Raw genomic sequence first — 20920 nt, forward strand, 5'->3', positions numbered from 1 at the left:
GACTTTCAGAGACATCTAAGCAGTTTTTAAGAGGAAGCATATTCTAGGCAAAAGGGAATGAGAGTATGGCAGGAGGAGGGGAAAATGGAAGTAGGAGATGAAATGTGAGGTTCAGGGAAAGGCTAAGAATCCAGTTTGGCTGGAATATAGAGTATGTGAAAGGGAGAAATCTGAGATAAGTCCGGAATGAGAGGCTGGGGATATGGAGTTCCTTAAAAAATAGGCTTTGTATTGGCTAAAGGTTTTTTAAAGCAGGGGAGCAGTCAAACCCGTTCCTTAGGAATATTTTTTGGCAGCTGTGTGGAGAGATTGGAGGATGGAAAGAATGGAGGCAGGAGGTTGATTAGGAGGTTATGATAACACCTAAACTATGATAACAGTTTAGGTGAGAGGTGATGAGAGCCTGAACCAGAGTGGTGGCCACGTCAGTAGAGAGAAGGTAATGGATGAGGTCCATTGTGGACGTAAAAATCAATAAGATTTGGCAACTGCCTGGATGTAAGGGGACAGTGAAAGAGAAGGAAGGGTCTAAGATAGTCAATAATCAAAAACATTTATTAAGCACTTACTTTGTGCCAGCCACAGTGCTAAGTGAAGGGGATACAAATACAAATAAAAAGAAAGACAATTGCTGCCCTCAAGGAACTTACAATCTAGGTGGAAAGACAACACACAAAAAGAAACTAAAAGGGCAGGGAGAAGGTACTCTTTGCATGATAGAGAAGTCCAAAGAAGTCCAGAAGCTGTGTAGCTGATAGGAAGTGGGGTGAAGGTTGGGCTGGGCCCCCTCCTTCAATGGAGTCCCAGGAGCCCATCATTCTACCATCCAGTCATAAGGTGGAATGAGAGGGTGCTAATGAGATGTGAGGATCAAAGTAAGGCTGATGAAATCTTATAGGGTAATGAGGTTTCCCAATGATAAGTTTCCTAGGGCAGGAAGGTGGTGGAGAGGTCCAAAGAAATCTAAAAGCAATAGGAGGATGATTCTAAAGTTGAGAACCTGGGTACCAGAGAGGATGGTGCTGCTCTCAAGAGAAATAGCAAAGTTTAAATAAAGGACGGGTTCCAGAAGAAAGATGATAAGTTCTAAACATTTTGTTGATCTGGAGTTGAAGGGAGTTCACTACACCAGTGAAATCTCACAGATCTAGAAAATCCCCTCCTCCCCACCCCCCTGCCAAAAAAAATATTTCTATTTCCCTCACTGTGCTGTTGTCAAGAAATTGCTTGGTAAACCTTAAAGCATTAAATAAATGTGAAATGTTTGACATTGAGTTAGAGGTGCCATTGGGACTTCCAGATTTAGAAGTCCAACTGACAACTGATAATATGGGACTAGAATCATAGAGATTAGGGTGGGTTAGAAATATAGATCAGGAGACATCTGCATAAAGATAATAACTGAACAGATTAGATAGAAGGAAAGAGCATGGAATGAGAAAAGGGTTGAAGACAGCCATGGGAAGGATGGGACATGGATGATGGACCAGCAAATGAGACTGAGGTCAGACCCAAGCTGAACCAGGAGACAACAGGGCACAGATGCCAAGGGAGGACAAATGTCCAGGAAGAAGATGTGGTCAACAGTGTCAAAAACTTCAAGGTATATGAACACATAAAAGGCCATCAGATTTAGTAATTAAATGATCAATGTGCCCCAATCTGTTCATGTGGCCCGGCCATGGAGGAGACGGCTCTGATGTGAGGGGTGGCGTGGCCCGTCTGGCTGGGCCCTAACCCCAGCCCCACTCAGGATGGCTGCACCATGCGGAGCTGCTGGCTGCACTCATCTTCTCTCTGTCCACAATCTTGCTCTACTTCATGTATGTGGCTCCTGGTGTGATGAGCACCTACCTCTTCATGATGCAAGCCCAGGGTATCCTGATCCGAGACAACATGAGAATAGGTACTCAGGGGTATGAGCAGGTGGCTCGGAGGGCATGTGCCAGTAACAATAGCAGTGTAAATGACTCAGATTATCCTCTTGACTTGAATCACAGTGAAACCTTTCTGCAAACCACAACTTTTCTTCCTGAAGACTTTCCATATTTTGCAAACCATACCTGCCCTAAAAGACTCCCTTTTCTATGAAGGGCCCAATAGATATAAACACAAGTGAAGTCAGAATCTTCTCTAGAGACCCTGCCATCAAACTTGGAGGTCACTGGAAGCCCAGTGATTGCATGCCTCTTTGGAAGGTGGCAATCTTTATTCCATTCAGAAACCGTTATGAGCATCTCCCTCTTCTTTTCCGGCACTTGATTCCTGTTCTATGACGCCAGCACCTGCAGTTTGCATTCTATGTTATTGAACAAGCTGGTACTCAACCCTTCAATCATGCCATGCTTTTTAATGTTGGCTTTCATGAAGCAATGAGAGACTTGAATTGGGATTGTTTGATTTTTCACCATGTGGACCACATACCAGAAAATGGTTGTAACTGTTACGGATGTGGGCAAATGCCAAGGCACTTTGCAACCAAGCTGGATAAATATATGTATCTGCTTCCTTATAATGTTTTTTAGTGGAGTGAGTGGCTTAACAGTAGAGCAGTTTCAGAAAATTAATGGCTTTCCTAATGCATTCTGGGGTTGGGGTGGAGAAGACAATGACCTCTGGAACAGAGTACAGAATGCAGGCTACTCAGTGAGCCAGCCAGAAGGGGACACTGGGAAGTATAAATCTATCCCTTCCCACCATGGAGGAAAAGTGAAGTTTCTAGGGAGGCATGGGTTCCTGAGGAAGTCAAAGGAAAGACAAGCTCTGGATGGTTTCAATAACTTGAACTAATTTTTGAACATCACATATGACACCTTGTACAAAAAAATAACTGTAAACTTGACTCCAGAGCTAGCTCAGGTGAATGAATATTAAAAGGAGAGAAGATAAGTTTGCTTTACCTGTCACCAAGACAACCTGGAAGAGAACAGGAATACATGGGCTAATGAAGGATCACAGGGTTTGAAGAATGCTATTGCAAAATGCCCGCACAAAATGTCTTCGCTCTCCAGCCCTAGTTGGATTGTGTTGCAAGTTTGGGAGCCTCACTCATCAGGACTTGCTTTCTCTTTTCCAGTGATGGTGGTCTGTCCTGCTGCTCTTCTCTCCACCTCTCCAATCCCTATGTCCTGTCTCAGCCACAATCTCCAGGACCAGAACCGTGATCAGACACGGCCGATGTCCTGCCACGGAGCTCATTCTTCTGAATGACATCTTCATCTTCTTTGCTTCTGGAGGCAAAGAACCAACCCCACTACAAGGGCAGCTGCCTTTATGGAAGAGCAAATGAACCGCTCCTCATCTATCCTGCTATATTGGTGGAGTTTTTGTTTTGTTTTTTAATTACTTTGGGGGGGGAGAGGGAGGGTATGTAGAGATATATAACTATGGCTTCTGAAAGAGGAAGTGTAAATAAGCCGTGTAAATTGCCTCTTCTTTTTTCTTTTTTAATTTAATTTTACTGTTGACTGGGATTCAAGCAGACAGTTTACATATTCAATCACTTATTTAGTGGACAGGCGCCAGGCTTAGTTCAAATTTCATTGCAGTGTATCATTTATCACTGAAATTCTGGCTTTTTGGGGAGACATTTCAAAAAGGAACAAAATATCGGATTTGTCTGTTTCCTATCTTTTGTAGCTAACATCTCCTCCGTTTCTCCTTCCTGGCCCTGATTTTTGACGTTGACTTTTATTCTGGCCCCTCTTTCTTAATCACTTCCCCCACCCCTGGAGGGTGTGAAACTTGACTGTGCCTGCCCAGAGCCAGAGCAAAAACTTGCCCACGTGCCCCAGACTCTCTTTCTTGGACACTCTTTCCCACCTTTGCTCTATCGAGATTTTGGGGCTCTGGAAATCAACTAGTCATTCAAGTTTATTCCTAAATTATCAATGGCTTCAGTGGTTCCTCTTCACTTTTGCTTTTTGCTCTTTTTTTCTTTTCAGAAGAGTTGTTTTGGTTATTTTATCATTACAAACATTTGAAGTCCTTAAAATTCAGCCAGTGACAAACACGTCAGTGAGCAAAGCACAGCTAAAAGGAGAATATTGACCAACAGTCAGAGAAAGCTTCTGAAGTATGAGAATGAAAGTGCTCTCTGCATATCTCCTATTTTTTGAGACCCAATTCCAAACTGCATCTTGGTTGATGCAGCTTAAAGTTACTTTGTGTGCAACTCGCTGATTTCTATAGGACCTGAAAAAAATCTCCCCAAATGGCTGTTCTGGAAAGCACAGATTTTTTTTTAAACATAAAGTCTATTTATATATTGTGACTGGAAATCCTCTCTGAAGAGTGCTTCATGTTTTCCTTTTTCTTCATTTAACTTAGTTTGCTTTCTACTTCCACAGCTTTCATGGTTTACATAAGTATGTGCTGTTGCATGGGTCTGGTTCCATGGGTATGATTCCCACACCCCGAGGGCTGTGGGTGTGATTGGCCAAATCTGACTGGTTTTGTTTCTTTGTCTCTTGGGGACTCAATTAGTATCTAGAAAATGTAGTATTTTAGGTTGTCGTACTTATCAGCTCATATGAGGGTGCAGGAAACTGTTCTTGAGAAAGCTGGTAAACTGTCATGTTTTTGAAAAGTACTTTGAACTTGTCCTTTATATTTTTAAGAGGTGCCAGGGGCACATTTTTGCACTGAACTCTAAAGATGTTTTAAAAAACAAACAGCAGATCACATACTTTTCACAAAAGTAGTCCTTTGTCATTATCTTATTTACTCATGCGTTTATATATTTTTGTATGTTATTAATTTATGAATGATTTTTTTCAGTAAAAAAAAGTACATATTAAAAAAAAAGGTCATTGGCAATGTGTGACAGAGCAGGTTCAATAGTATCTGAGGTGAGAAACCATATTGCAATAGGATGAGAAATCAATGGGTGCTGAGTAATGGAGGCAAAAGGAGTAGAAGACTCTGGGGATCAGGAAGGAAAAGAATGGAGAGAAATAAAGAAATCAGTTTAGAAGAAAGTAGAATCGAGTGAAGTTTTTGAGTGGTTGGGGAGACCCTAAGTATAGTTCTAGATAGTAGGGGATGAAAGAGTAGCTAAGAAGAAATCAAAGATGAGAGAAGTCATGATGGAAAGTTCAGGGTTGAGGGAATACTCATATTGATGAGATCATGGAAATAGCTATTAAAAACTCTATTCCAAAAAATAAATAAAAACTCTGTTCCAAACATTTGTTAAGTGGGCCAAATCCCTTTTTCATCCTTTAAAACAAGTTCCTTCCTTTGATCATTTAAAAAAAACTAATAATACAACACAGAATATATTTTAAAGTGTGGCCATATAGATTTCTTTATAGGCTGTGGCCTAGCCTAGACTCCAAGTTTGCAGAGTGTTCTGACTCATCACTTACCCGGACACACACAGTTGCACCTGATACCCTGGTGGATGAAATCGGCGGCCACGGATTTTGTCAGTCCAATCACTGCCGCTTTGGACGCGCTGTATACGCATCTGTTGACAACTCCTGAAGGCGAAGACCAATATTCAGAAGGCCAAGAAAGCAAAATCATGATGCTATTTATTAGAAAGAGAATACATAAACCTTTGCTCCATCTTTTGTACTCTTTCTTGCTTTCCCTTTACAACTTAATAGTTTCCAGGGCTGGAGGGCAATGAATAGCTGAGTAGGCAATGGGCTAGAAAAACAAACTGTATGTGTTGAATAGAGCCAGCACCCCCACTCATTTCACATGATCATTGTAGCTTTAGTCAGATGGGACTAAAGGTAGACAAGGTAGGCCTGGGGTGGGCAGGCAGAGGGGCACAATAAGGGGGAACTTTTTAATATTTCTTGGTGTAGTATGAAAACATAGGGCAATGAGGAGACATATGATGCTCATAAGGAAGCTACAACACTTTACAGATAAGGAGAAATGGCTTAAAGGATGTCAAAGAAGTGTATGAGTATAAAAGAAAACAGGTTGTGTGGAAGCAGCAAAGGTTAATCCATGGTTAGCCTGAAGATTCCATTGATGTCCTTTCTTCCTCTCAATGAAGAGCATGTAGATTTGCCCTTATGGAAAGCTTATGGGAAGACATGAACAGGAGTCACTAGAGAGAAGTAGGCATGGGGGCATCTAGGTGGATAGAGCTCTGGCCTTGGAGTCAGGAGGACCTGAGTTCAAATCCAGCCTCAGACACTTGACACTTACTGTATGACCCTGGGCAAGTCACTTAACCCCGACTGCCTCACCAAAAAAAAAAAAGGAGAAAAGAGAAGTAGGCATGAATACAATTTGATCCCCATCTGTGGAGGAAACACCCACATTAATGAGATTGCACATCTGACTGATGATACGAATGGAAGGGATGATGCAATAAATAGGTCAGGAGTTAAAGGTCAGTACATCTGGACTCCTAATGATGGTGAAGATACTTTACCAGGACTCCAAAACTCAAGAGACCTGGGCAAAAATTTTAGCTCAGTCATTTACCAGTTGTCCAACCATGGCCAAGTTATATAAACTCAGTTTCTTCATCTGTAAAATGGGAATAGTATCCTCACTAGAATGACCAATGACAATTCAAAAGTTCCTCCAATGGGAGTACTTCTCAACGGTTCTCCTGGCAGTCTATGGAGGATGTTTTCCTCTACATTTTTTGGGGGCCTCCCAAAATCCTTTGGCAGGACATAGATTGTGTAGGCCTGATCTAGGCAAAGGAAAATAGGGAGAAGGGAATAAGCCTTTATATAGTGCCAATACATGCCAGGCACTGTATTAAGTACTTTTTATGGTTGAGGAAACTGAGACAGAGTGAAGTGACTTGTCCAAGGTCACACAGCTAGTAAGTGTCTGAGGCTAGATTTGAACTCATATCTTCCTGACTCCAGGCCCAGTGCTCTATCCACTACACCACCACCTGCCATAAACGGAAAAGATAATACACATACAATGAGGCTAATTGTGGAAAAGGGCTTGGGTAGAAGGGACATCACACAGTCAAGTTGAGCTATCAATGCACTGAGAGGCAGAATGGGAGATATTTGTAAATTCCCACCCAGATAGAATAAGTGGAATGAACATCTGAGATGAACACCTTGTGCTGATCATATGATTATGAGGTTCTGTGTTCTGTCGTCATGAACCAAGTGGGTGCCATTCCTTTTTCGTGGGTGTGAACAAGCGCCTGTAGGGCTCATCACACCATCCCTTATTCTGTGGGCCTCCCCCTGACCATGGGGTAGAATGCTCTAATCAGTTGGAGCATAGAGCTTGTGGATATTTCCAAGTTCTTATACTCTGGTTATAGCCATTGCATTGACCAAGTACTAGAAGAATCTCCACCATTGCTCAGGGTCTGCGATTGCATGGACTTTGAAGGCCTGACAATCCATGAGGACTGGGGCAGGTGAAGCTCAAGCTGAGACGGGTCATGGGCAGCATCACCTGAAGGGGCAAGGCTCATAGGGAGGCAGGGAGCTAGAGGTAGACAATTCCTGTGCTCACCTTATGTGGAGTGGGGAAAAGCCCAATGGCCTAGTACAATAATTTCTTGGTGGGCAGGATGTTTCTAGTAGACTGTCAGAAAAGCCAGGGGTAGGTTGTTAATGTTCTCAGGCCATTCAAGAACTATGTGACTGTTGTACCCATTTACTAAATAGTATGTTTGAGATGTCAGAAAGACTTAACGGCCATCTCAGGCTAGATAGGTTATTTACAAGGAGGAATTTGTTTAAACTTAGAGGATATGGTTACTAAATTAGTCTGTACTAATTTATTATACTAATTAATGCATTCAAATATAGATTTGGGAACATGCAAAGTCTCCAAAAGACAAGCTTAATGAATTATAAATAATTCAGGAATTTCCTAGTCTGTGGATTTAGATCACTGCTTAATCTTTCTTCCGTTATTCACAACTTCTGTTCTTCCAGAATTTCCATCCACCTCAATTAAAAGGTGAGCAAGATAAGGCAAAAAAGTATTTTTCAACTTGTTCATAGCCATGGTAAAGTTCTAATATTTAGGGAGGAAAAAAACACCCTTATGAATAATAAAGAGGTTTCTGGGTGATCAATCAATCATTTATCACTGTGTTAGATGTTGGGCCTACAAAAACGAAATGAATTGGTCCCTAATCTCAAGGAGATTACATTCCATGAAGAGGCCTGTTATCTCTGCCATATATCTGTCTCCTCCTAATACCATGGCTGAGAGATGGCTATACACCAGCACCTTCTTTTTTTTTTTTTTAGTGAGGCAATTGGGGTTAAGTGACTTGCCCATAGTCACACAGCTAGCGAGTGTTATGTGTCTGAGGTCGGATTTGAACTCAGGTCCTCCTGACTCCAGGGCCAGTGCTCTATCCACTGTACCACCTAGTTGCCCCTATCAGTACCTTTTATAATAAGAAGTGTGATTCCCTGAAAATTGACAACAGATTTACCTTTGATGCTGGAAGCCACAGAAGACATGTTGATAATGGTGCCAGATTTCTGGGCAAGCATCTGCAAAATCAGATAACTATAATGTGATATATATTCTACTCTGGAGATTAAAAATGCCCTAGCTACAAAAGGTGCATTTTGTAAGGACACATTTTATTTTTTAATTATCGGTCAACAGCGGAAAGCAATTTTATAGCTTCTCACCTGACTTCTAAGGGAAAGGAATGGCATGTATATGAAACCATTGCTAGCCAGCTTGCCCAGTGGTATCACTAATATGATGTGTAAGGAGATCAGCAAGATAGAAAATGCATTTTTAAAATAACAGAAGTATGAATGGAAACATTTATTAATCACCTACTGTATGGCAAGGAATTTAACTACCAGAATACAAAGATAAAAATGAAAAAGGTCTCTGCCTCTAGGGCTTGTATTTTGCTGGATCTGATACTTCCATTTCAACTCAGCACAACATTTAGCAAGGACTTACTATGTGTGAAATACTGTGCCATGAACTGGGGTTATAAAGACGGGGGGAAAAGTCTCTGTCCTTAAGGAGGCTATATTTTAATTGGGGCTGGGCGATGATATAAAATGTACACAGAGAAGGGAATACATGGTATTTGAGAAAGAGAACACTGATAACTGAGGACATCAGCAAATACTTCCTAGAAAAGATTATACATCCTCCAAGGGGGAAAAAAAGATTAAGAGAAATAGAGATGAAGAGGGAATGCATTCTAGGCAGGGGAAATGACTTGGACGAATATATACATGGCGATTAGAGGCAGAGTGTTAAATTCTGGGAATGGCCCACTGGCTATTCTGTTAGAAGACGAGAACTAAGAAAAGACTACTGGATTTAGCAGTTGAAATCACTAGTAACTTTTGAGAAAGAGATTTCAGTAGATTGCTGGCATCAGAACCTAGATCACAAAGGGATTGGAAAGTGAGCAGCTGGTGAACAGGAGGAGGAAGCAAACGTACACAGCATTTTCAAGGAGGTTGACAGCGGAGGATATAAGACGTTGGCTTACGGACGCAGCAGGGCTATGTGGAGGGTTTTGTGTGTATGTGATAGGGAAGATCTTAATATATTTGTGGACGGTGGGGAAAGTGCTAATAGATAAGAAGAGTTAAATATTAGAGAGAGAAGGAGTTAAATATTAGAGAGAGAAGGAATGATAGAAGATGTAAACACCATGATGAGATGGGAGGGAGCAGGACTGAGGTCATAGGTAGAGGAGCTGGCCTTGGCAAAGAGATTAAGTGCACCCTGTGGGTTTCTGGACTTGGATATCGATTCAATGCTAATTACAGGGCTGGGAAAGTGGCAGATGGAGGCTTACTTTGGGAATAAATGCCTTAATCATCAAGAACATGCTTCGGACATTCAGATTCATGGTAAAGTCCCAGTCTTTCTCCTCACATTCCAGGATGCTTCCATGATGGACGAACCTGGAAAAATAGTTACAAAATGAAGGGCTCATTCTTTTTTCCCCCCATTATACACATAAAATGCCATTTTTAAACCTTGGAAGACCTCCTTGTGAACTCTGTCTTCCAAACAAGACAGGGCTGGGCAGGATTTCTTTCAGATTCTTACTATTCCCTGGCTCTTTGCCAGGATTCCTGAGGTTCTTAACAATTGCAGCTAGTTGACATAGTGGATAGAGCTCTGGACCTAGAGTTAGGAAGAGCTGAGTTCAAATCCCATCTCAGATACTTGCTACCTGGGTGACCCTAAACAAGCTACTTAACCTCTTTCAGACTCAGTTTCCTCATCTGTAAAATCAAAATTCTAATAGCCCCTACCTTACAGGGGTTGTTGTGAGGATCATGTGAGATAATTTATGTAGAGCACTACATAAATGCTAGCTAACATCATTAGAGATGGATGTCTAGATAGAGATACAGCTTATTGTCATGGAATAATTTATGAAACAGGTTGGATGTCATGTACATTAATCAATCAATACCTGTATTATGCTAAGTGATGAAAACAAAAAGACCCTCACTGCCCCTGTTTACATTCTTTTGAAGAAAATAGAGTTCACACATACACCTTTCGATGAAGACAAAGAGGATGCTAACTTGAGGTTGATCAGGAAAGACGTCATCTAAGAGTTAGGATTAGAGCTGAATGTTGAAGGCAGCTGGCTATTTATTCTAAGAGACAGAGGTGAGGTATGGGGGGACTGGCTGGAATGTTGAGCATGTGAAAAGGGATAATGGGCTATAACCAGTCTGTGAAGAGCTTCAGTCGGTAGGCAAAGGATTTGGTATTTGATGTAAGAGTTAATAGGAGGACAATGAATGTTTTTGATTAGGGGAGTGGAGCAGTCAAACCCGTTCTTAAGGAAAATCACTTTGACAGCTGTGAGGAGAGAGATTTGAGACAGGGAAAACATTGAGCAGGAAATTATAAGTTTATAAGTTTAATCTTGAGAAGTGGATTCTTGTTCTGGCTCCCCCCACCTACTAGGTTAAATCATTTCAGGTCTCTGGGACTCAGTTACTCAGTTACTAGCTATGAAATGAAGCGCTAGACCAGAAGATCTCCAAGGCACTTTCCAGGTCTAATGTCTGTGATTAAAATAAACAATCCATACCCTTCTTTCTTTTTTTAAAATTCAATTATTGTATTTTCATGCAACATAATGATCATCGTAATTCATCCTTAAGTCATCGCAAGCTTAAATATGGTTATAAAGATGAAGACTTAAATTAAAGCATCAATTTATGATGGTATTCCAAGCTATGGGCCATTTGCTGTTCTCTGAACAGTACAGCCAAAGGTAGAATATTAGTCTACCAGTATTTGAATGTCAGCTATGTACCTGAACATGGTGTGTACAGAAGTATAAAACATGGTCCCCGCCTTCAAGAAACTTTCAGGCTAGGTAAGGAGAGATTAGGATACAAGAAATAGCAATAGACAATACAAAACAATGATACCTCTCCATATATATATATATATATATATATATATATATATATATATATATATATATATATATATATATATACATATATATGTATATATACATATATACACACACACATATATATACATACATATATATATACACACACACATACACACACAAACATATATGCAGAGATATAGCTATAGATCTGTGTAAATTTATATATATACATACAGGGTATTCCAAAAATCTTAGTGTAGTTTTAAGCTATTAAATTATATAGTAGCTATCAAACTATTAAATTTTATTTGTATACACATATATGATTAAGAGCTAAATTGTATGAAATAAATTGTAAATGTAGGTTTTTTGGAAGGGTTGTATGGGTCAGGGAAGGCCTATAAAAAGAGCTAGGATATGGGCTGATCTCACCTGATGGAGATATGTAAGACGATGTCCCTCTAAACTAGCTCTTAATCCTGGGGCTGGCAAGATGGCATGTTTAGAGACAAAAAAGCAAGACAGTCAGGTGAAGCCTCACTGTGGCAGAGCAACTCAGGGCTGGGCAGTCCAGTTATCCCTCCTTGTACATCCACATTTGTGTTCCATTATGTTATGGGAATCACTGGGAAAAGTTTGTCCATTGGGCTGAGATGCAAGTTGCTTAAAATTTTAAGTGCAGCTTATGACGAGGGTATAAAGGTGACCTCATGTCACAAGGTCTGTTACAGTTACATCTTTGACAGAATCTTCTAAATCACTGTATCACAATCTTCTAAGGTGCAGCTAGGTGGCGCAGTGGTTAGAGTACCGGCCCTGAAGTCAGGAGAACTTGAGTTCAAATGTGATCTCAGACCAAACACTTGACACTTACTAGCTGTGTGACCTTGGGCAAGTCACTTAACCCCAATTGCCTAAAAAACACAAAACAAAAAAAAACCAATCTTCTAAATGCACTATTCTCTTGGGTCCCCTCTGTCAAAAGGCCTGGGATGGGCTGGCAGCAACCAGGATGCTTGCTTAAAGAACTCTAGTACATTAGAGTTACAGGTAATAAATACCTAGACAAATATATATATTTTCATTTGCTTTAGACAACAAGGCCATGTTAATGACCATGGCTGGATTGCTTGTGAATCTTTGGTAAAATGCGAATGCTCTGAGAAAGTGCCCATCTAGCCAGCCTCCTAACCATACCTCCATATTGGATATGTTGACCATGGCTAAAGCAGGCCAGTCCTCTTTGTTCTATTCTGTTTCCCTTTCCTCTCTATTCTCCTTTGCCCTTTCTTCTCTCCTGCCTTTCAATGATGCCTTTTTGTATTTATACACCGTTATTTCTGTAAATAACTTCCCACCCCAGTACTCTCCCCCCAGGAGGATAAACTTCCATTGTGTCATGCAGTGAAAGTTATTTTAACATAGAAAATTCTCAGGAATTTAGGGGAAGTCAAGGAAGACTGAATTACCCAGCAACATTAAAAAGAACATCGAGTCTCTCAATTTCCTTGGAGAACTTCTCAATTTGTTCCTTTTTTGTTATATCAAGAACTCGAGTTTGAATGCCTATGAAACAAAAAACCAGGACACAAAATTTATCAAAATATATACAGAAAATAAGAGAAGAGAATCTGGGGAAAAGTCCCCAAACCTTTGGGATATAAAGACAGTTACTGGGCATGACTTTGTTGATGATCCGGCAAAGGAGACCGAGAAGGAGCAGTCAGACAGGTATGAGGAGAATCAAGAGAGAGAGAGAGCAGTCATGAAAGCCTAGAGAAGAGAGCATTAGAGTACCTCTAGAAGACAGAGCAGTCAATAGTGTCAGATAACGAAGAGGTCAAGAAGAATGAAGATTGAGAAAAGGCATTAGGTTGAACAATTAGACTTTGGAGAGAGCACTTTCAGTTAATTAGTTCAGAAGCCAGAATGTCAAAAGTTAAGAAGAAAGTAGGAGGAGGGGAAGTATAGAAGGCACTTAGGAGAAGGAAACAGTGTGATGGACTCTAAATTACACAGAAATGAAAAACCAGCTATCTTTAAAAAGCCATCTGAATTATATTCGAAGAGATCTAGATTTGATTTTTACGAGGTAGGGAGAATAAAAAGACTAGTAGATGAAGGGATTAAAAAAAATATTTGCTCCAGAAAGTCTTGTTTTTCTTTGGATTACTTCAGCAAAATTTCTTTGCTTCTAATTCATTTAGAATGAAAGTTTAGTACAGTCTAGTTCAGGGTGGGGAACCTGGACTCCAGTTTGCTTCATGTACCCTGCCCACCTAGGGGCAGCTAGGTGGCACAGTGGATAGAGCACTGGATCTATCAGGAAGACATGAGTTCAAATATGGCCTCAGATACTGGCTGTGTGACCTTGGGCAAGTCACTTAACCTTGTTTGCCTCAGTTTCCTCATCTGTCAAATGAGCTGGAGATGAAATGGCAAACCACTCCATTATCTTTGCACCTACTATGTGCCTGGCACTGTGCTAAGTGCTACATAAGCATTTAATAAGCTCTTATTGGATTGGATGCAAACCTTTGAAAACAAGTATACTAAATGAGCCTTTTAGTCATTCCATGGCTGGTTAGCTTCATTAAAGGACTCTTCTAATTAAAGACCAAAGTCATATATTTAATTACCAAATAAGCCTCTTCTATTTCCCTGTGTTCCACAGCCCTAGTTTGTTCTAGGCTTGCTGTCTTATTAAAACATCTGTCTGAACAAAAGATATGGGGAGTGGGGGAAGAGAGCAACACACATAACTAACTGAAAACTCACACCCATACCCTTTTGCGCAGCAGTGTCATGGATAAAGCCCCATTCTAGGACTCAGTAGACACAGTTTTGAGTCTTGGCTCTGCCAAATGGGCCTTGGACGAGACATTTAATTTCTCTGAACTCCATCTTCCTCATCTGGAAAATGGGGCTAATGATACTTAGACTACATGCCCCACAGGTTGTTGGGTAATCAAACTAAAATAGGGCTCGAAAATGAGTTATATAGGAATATGGGCTATAATCATTATTGTTGACTATGAAGGATAGAGTGTACATTGCTAATGCTAAGATGACTAGAAATGATATTAAACTGTACACTATTTAAGTTAGTCACAAAATGTATTTGTATAGCTAGGTGACATAGTGGCTGCTCAGTGGTGCAGGATATAGAGTGTCAAATCTGGGATCATGAAGACCTGGGTTTAAATCTGACCTCAGACACTTACTACCTGGGTGGCCCTGACAAGTTCCTTGACCTCTGTCTGCCTCAGTTTCCTTATCTATAAAATGGGGATCACTTTTCTCCCAGGGTTGTTGTGAGGCTCAAATGAGGCAATATTTGTAAAGCACTTTCTAAATCTTTTATAAATGCCAACAAAAAAAAAGTGTCTGAAGGTTTTTGTTACCAGGGCTTCACAGGGTCATAATGACAATGTCTTAAGAAACAAGAAATGGTTTAGGTTAAATCCTGTTACAAATACCATTCCAATAAAAATTATTCCATAGCAAAGATTTCAAAGCCCAGTCTACCGATCATTTATTAGAATATCAAAAGCAATAAATCCAAATGTAGATCAAGAGTTTAGAAATCCTTCTGAGTTTGTTATACTATGAGACATGTGGAAAGGGGGACAAAAAATAAAATTGAAAGATATTATCATGAGTTGATAAAGTTGTTGTTTGGTTATTTCAGTCATGTCTGACTCTTCATGACCCCATTGGGGTTTTCTTGGCAAAGATACTGGAGCAGTTTGCCATTTCCTTCTCCAGCCCATTTGACAGATGAGGAAACAGGCAAACAGGGTTAAATGACCTGCCCAGGATCACACAGCTAGTAAGTCTGAGACCAGATTTGAACTCAGGAAGATGATTCTTCCTGACTCCAGGATGGGAACTCTATACACTATGCCACCTGGCTTCCCATAAAGTTGATAAAGTACCTAATATCAATTCATATCCAAATACACAAACATAGTCTGATGAAATGTAAAGAGTGCTGCTCTAGAGTCGGAGGACGTGGGTTCAAATTAGGCTTCTACTACTTACAAGTGACTTTGAGCTTAATCTTCCTGGGCCTCAGTTTACTTATCTGTAAAATGAAGCGATTGGACAGGATGGCCTCTTGAAATTATTCTTTTAGCACTACTATGACTTTTAGCCTTAGGGAAAAAACAAAAGGTTAGAAACTTTTAAACACACACTCAGGATGGTCAGTGTTGGGCAGTACTTACCTGGATGCTCATTTAGCTCTTGAAGTTTGGATTCATTGATATCTGTTGCTATGACTTTGGCCCCTTCTTTGGCAAAGGCCTAGACACAATACACAAATAATTGCCTGCATGAATGGACATAACTCTACCCCATTGTATTTCATTTTCAATTTTATTTCTCTAAGCTATCAGAAGACAATCGCCACTAGGGTTGCCCTGATCCCTAGCTCCCTGCTAAACTCTTTTTCAAATGTGGAAGAAAAACAAATATTAATAATGCATTCTGCATTTTAATCATAAATCTCCCAAAAACAATTTTTATTAATTTAACATTATTCTAAATATCCAAGCATTTTGTAGCATAGACAGATAAAAAACAGAGAGACAAAGAGCTTAGCACAGTCCCTGGCGCACAGTAGGTGCTTATTAAATGTCCACTGATTCATTGAGACAGAAGAAGATGGAGAGAGATGTCTAAACCAGCATAGTCCCGCTATGTCCTCGGACATTTCTGCCCCTGGAAAATCTGAGATAACATTAATAGGAAATCTTCAACAAGGAAAAGATTATAATAAGTTAAAATATAGTTTGGAGTTAACAAAGTCACTTAATCTATTAAAACTCCTGGATTCAAGTCAGCAAGTATCCATAAATATGTTATTGTATTCCTTCCATGGCCACTTCCCGCAAGACTGAAAGGGTTTGTGACATATAAAAAATTCAAGAAACAGTTTCTGAGTAATTAATCATTTTATTAATCATGCTAGCTATAATTAATAAAAGGGTTAGTGGCACTCTCAAATGCCCAAGACCCCTCACGGAACCCATTCACCCTTAACACTTATATGCCCTCGAAAGAGTAGGTGTTCCTAAGGGTGACAATCAATTCTGATTAGTTAACAATTAATGAGAAAAATGAATATTATAATGAGAGGTGGACCTATTCTAGTAAGGGGTTAGAGGACAGATCACTCTCTCCTAGAAGACCCCCAGCCTCAGGCAATCTAGACAAAGAATCTATCTCTATTCAAACCTGGCTGAGTGGAACACAATGGGCTGGAATTGACTTTAGATTAAATTCTTGGTTAGTTTTTCTAGTTGGGTAGGGCAAAAATTCCCACTGAGGATCTAAAATTTCATCCAAAAATCTCATCCAAAAGCAGTATCCTTCAAACACTGGTTTGGCCTACTAGAAACGGAAGATCTAGGAAGGGAGAAAACAAACAAACCTAGATTTCTCCAATAATTGGTTACTTAATAATCATTTCTCTCTGGTCTTCTCTTCAGTGACCAATGTCACACTCTTTTATGAATAACAAAGCAGGCCACTTCAGCTGATGGGGAAGCAACAATCTTAATGAAATGAGTTTAAGTTTGACTTCCAGCTGAAATCCTTTTTCCCAAGAAAGACCTTAGTTTTTTGTTATTGCAGCTTTTCTAAAGAAAAAAAAACTGCAAATGATTGTAGGCTGGAGAAAATTTCATTTTCAGTTGAACTAAGAAGAAAAAGTTAGATATGGATAACGGACTTTGGTTTTTCCATATTGGCTTACTCTATTATCAAGGCCTTTTGAAATCACTGATATCCTCAGTAAATAACTTCCAAGCAATTTTCCTTCTGAGCAGGTGACTATGTGTGTTGTGGGTATTTGTGTGGTTTGTCCTTTGCTCTTGAAGAGGACCATGACATCAGGGAGAGGATGACATGACTTGAAGTTGAATTGGATTTGAGTGAGGGAGAGCTATGCAGCTATGCAAAGTCATTAGTTCACTTTCTCCTCCGGAGCCATCGCAGGTGACTACATTTCAAGCAACAGGTGAAAGAATTCATGGAATGACCTTCCCTTTAGAGCTCAGAAGAACCTTCACATACATCAAAACTCTGTTGTTTCATCATTTTTATAGGTGCATATGATCATGCGTATATCTGAGAACTACTGTGGCAAAGTCAATAGCGGCCAAGCCTTGGAGTAAGGAAGACCTGAGTTCAAGTTCTGTCTTGGACACATACTAGCTAGTCCCTTAATTTCTCAGAAAGTTCTCAAACTGTAAATTACAGAAAAATTGCTTGGCTGCATCAGTGAAGGGAATTTTCACACCTAGAGCTCTCCACAATGATAAAATCAGTGTGTGATCAGGGCAAAGATGATATAAATTAGAATGCAGTCATGAGTTTCATCTTCTCATAGCTCTCTAGTCCCATTAACTAGAATCACAGTTTGAAATGATGGTACTCAGGGTAACTTTATTTGGAGATCACCAATGGTGGCAAACACAGAATACCCTGACTAGGGTAGGAGGGGTGGGATGATATTAGGGGAACAGAATGTATTGGTACCCCAGAAGATGGTAAAATCAGTATGTGAAGTCATGCCAGGAGATGGGATAAAGACAGGTAGTACCTCCACCCCACCTCCATCGCCACCCCCATCCTGGTAAAACTAGTGCTGACTGGACTATGCACAGGGTTTGGGAAGATAGTGGTAAGACAAAATCATGCAAGTCAACAACGTGGACTGATACTTACTACTGCTAGAGGAATTCTTTCCCTATCCTCCTTTTCCCTCTGGCACCCTGGGGCAAAGCCACATTCACCCCTGGCTAATTTACATAATCTCACTTGAACTCAAAATGGCTCTAAAGGCCAATATTTTACTCTCATTTTACACAGACAAGCTCAGGCAAAGTAGTGGTGACTTTCCAAAATAAAAAATTAATCTAATAAACATGTCAAAACCTATCTCCACATCTCTGAGAGAAATTATTAATAATAACTTAATCAATATTTATTTAATTTAATATAAATAATAATAAATTAATTCCAGAGTTGTCCCCTTTTTCTATGGTCTTTATTTCAAAGTTCACTCTTTTGAAGGACATTACTGATAATGAGATTGAATTAACTCTTCTCAGTCTTGGTCAAACCCCTACCCAACCGTACAAGGACTTAATCCCATTTTGTTCTACTCAGGTTTGGGTAGGGATAAATTCTTTGATTAGATTGCCCAAGGTTGGGGTAATTTAGAAATAAATGACATAATCAAAGTTCATTAGAATAGGTCCAGCCCCCAACCCCCATTGTAATATCCATTCTCAGCATTAACCAATCAGAGTTGATTGCCGCTCTAGAATACCCACTTTTCCAAGGACATATAAGCACTGAGCCCACTCATCATGAAGGTCTTCTGGCATTTGAGAATGCCATTGACTTCTTTTATTAAAATGCTATGATTATTAATAAAATGGCTAATTATCCAGAAATTATGTCTCTTGAACTTTTTAAATGTCACATCTCCAAAGAGTCAGGATGTTATTAGTTGTATTTAACATATTGGCTTAAGGGGAGCAGTTGGTAAAGAATGGAAGAATTAATGAAAACAAATATTGGTAGCACATTATTACAGTCAGTAGTTGCTTTTATACTTGAGGAAAAAGAAGAGAGGTAGAATGATTTACTCATGATCACATAGGCAATCCTGACTCAAATCACATTAGAACACAAACATCTCAGGTAAAATTTTTATAGGGGCTATTAGTTTCCTAAGAATAATTTTAATCACTTCAATAAATAATATGGTGATAGGAGACTGACATTCAAAGGACTAAAAGATATTTTGCTGACTATCTGTGACTGATTTGTACAATGAAGTTTCATGACATTATGAAAGGCATGGCTCTAACTTTCTATTGATTTTATTGTGAGATGTCAGTTGGGGCAATTTTATTTTATTTAGGAGGGATACGGTATGCCTGTAATTAGAGTTATTTGGAGGACTGAGATTCATTCCATAGAGTATAATATCAACATGATGAAAATAATAAGAAATAGAAATATGATCATGAATAGATGTAACTTGGGAAGACTTTTATGAACTGATGCAGAGTGAAGAAGGGCAGAGCTAGGAGAATGATATACATATCAACTACAGTAACAAACAAAAACATCCTGAAAGAGTGCCCAATCTTGCTTGGTCCTAGCAAATAGCTGGAGATGAAACCAACTTCCTCCTGGTAAAGAAATGGGAAATCTGAGTGTAGAATGTTAGCTGTGGTTATTTTATTGTTTAGTCTTGCATAACTCTTTAAGGAAAGGGAGTTGAAATAAGATATGGCTATATCTTGGGACATGACTGTGATATAAGAAGCAAAAAATTGAAGACAGCTAAGAGACACAGTGGATAGTATTGAACTAGGAGTCAGGAAGACCTGAGTTCAAATCCCGCCTCATACACTTAGCTGGGTGACCTTAAGTCACTTAACTTCTCTCTGTTTCCTCATCTGTAAATTTAATTCAATAAACATTTATTAAGCACCTACTATTTGCCAGACACTGTGCTAAGTGCTAGGGATACAAAAAAGAGGCAAAAGACAGTCCCTGCCTCCAAGGATTGCGATCTAATGGGGGAGATAATAGGCAAACAAATACACACAAAGCAAGATATATATACACGGTAACTAGGAAATAAAAAGGAAAGAGCTGAAATGAAGAGGGGTAGGGGAAGGGTTCCTGTGGAAGGTGGGATTTTAGTTGGGACTTAAAGGAAACCAGGGAGCTCTGTGTTCCCAGCAAAGGAGGGACAGCATTCCAGGTATATGAGATGGCCAGAGAAAATGCCTGAAGTTGGGAGAGAAGAGTGTCTTGTTCACGAAACAGCCAGGAGGCCAGCATCACTGTAAAATGGAAATAATAATAATAAAACCTACCTCCCAGGATTATTGGGAGGATAAAATGAAATATTTATGGAGTGCTTTGTTAACCTTAAAGTGCTATACAAATGCTAGCTATTATTACCACTATTATATGAAACTTACTAAAGCAGCTGCCCGACCAATTCCTTGTGCAGCAGCAGTCAAAACGATGACCTTGCCATCAAGTCGACCCATGGCGCAGTCTGCAGGATGATCTAGAGACATTAAGACACAGGTGAATATAAAGGCAACATGGCATACACTCTGAGTAGATGATTCTATCCAAAGCCCTTCTGTAAGAACTGAGGCTTTATCCCTGTGTAGAACTAATGCTCTAGGCCAGAGGTGTGACCCTCTAGGGCACAGGTACCCCACCCCTGTTCTAGGCATTCCCACCAAAAACTTCCCTGCCTGGTGAGATCTGTGAGAGTAGGAAGAAAACAAGCATTTATTTATTGAGTGCAGGCACCATACCTGTATTAAGCCTAGCTTTATAAATATTATCTTATCTGATCCTCATAACCACAGAAGATAGGTGCTATTATCATCCTCATTTTACAGTTGAGGAAACTAGGCCAACAGAAGCTAAGTGACTTGCCCCAAATCACACAGGTAATAATAACAATATCATATAGCACCTCCTTTGTGCCAGACACTGTATTAAGCGCTTTACAAGTATTATTCC

General features: G+C 39.8%; 1 protein-coding gene and 1 pseudogene across 8 annotated transcripts in view; one reads left to right on the forward strand and one right to left on the reverse strand.

Annotated features, from left to right (window-relative positions):
* Nucleotides 1-20920, reverse strand: part of BDH2 (3-hydroxybutyrate dehydrogenase 2) — a 47168-nt gene that overhangs the window by 22708 nt on the left and 3540 nt on the right. For 7 of the 8 annotated variants that reach the window (XM_021008391.1, XM_021008392.1, XM_021008389.1 and 4 more), the window contains 6 exons: nucleotides 20359-20450; nucleotides 15568-15646; nucleotides 12808-12904; nucleotides 9758-9866; nucleotides 8408-8468; nucleotides 5370-5483 (listed from right to left, as the gene is read on the reverse strand). In XM_021008391.1, the coding sequence (XP_020864050.1) occupies nucleotides 5370-5483; nucleotides 8408-8468; nucleotides 9758-9866; nucleotides 12808-12904; nucleotides 15568-15646; nucleotides 20359-20430 (532 nt within the window). In that variant the 5' untranslated portion in view covers nucleotides 20431-20450. Of the gene's footprint in view, nucleotides 1-5369; nucleotides 5484-8407; nucleotides 8469-9757; nucleotides 9867-12807; nucleotides 12905-15567; nucleotides 15647-20358; nucleotides 20470-20920 lie in introns of those variants that run through there. The other variant, XM_021008387.2, reaches the window with a different exon arrangement.
* LOC110223080 (beta-1,4-galactosyltransferase 5 pseudogene) lies at nucleotides 1828-2995 on the forward strand (annotated as a pseudogene).

This window comes from Phascolarctos cinereus, unplaced genomic scaffold (assembly GCF_003287225.1).
Source record: "Phascolarctos cinereus isolate Bilbo 61053 unplaced genomic scaffold, phaCin_HiC Scaffold_9;HRSCAF=440, whole genome shotgun sequence".
NCBI classification, from domain to species: Eukaryota; Metazoa; Chordata; class Mammalia; order Diprotodontia; family Phascolarctidae; genus Phascolarctos; species Phascolarctos cinereus.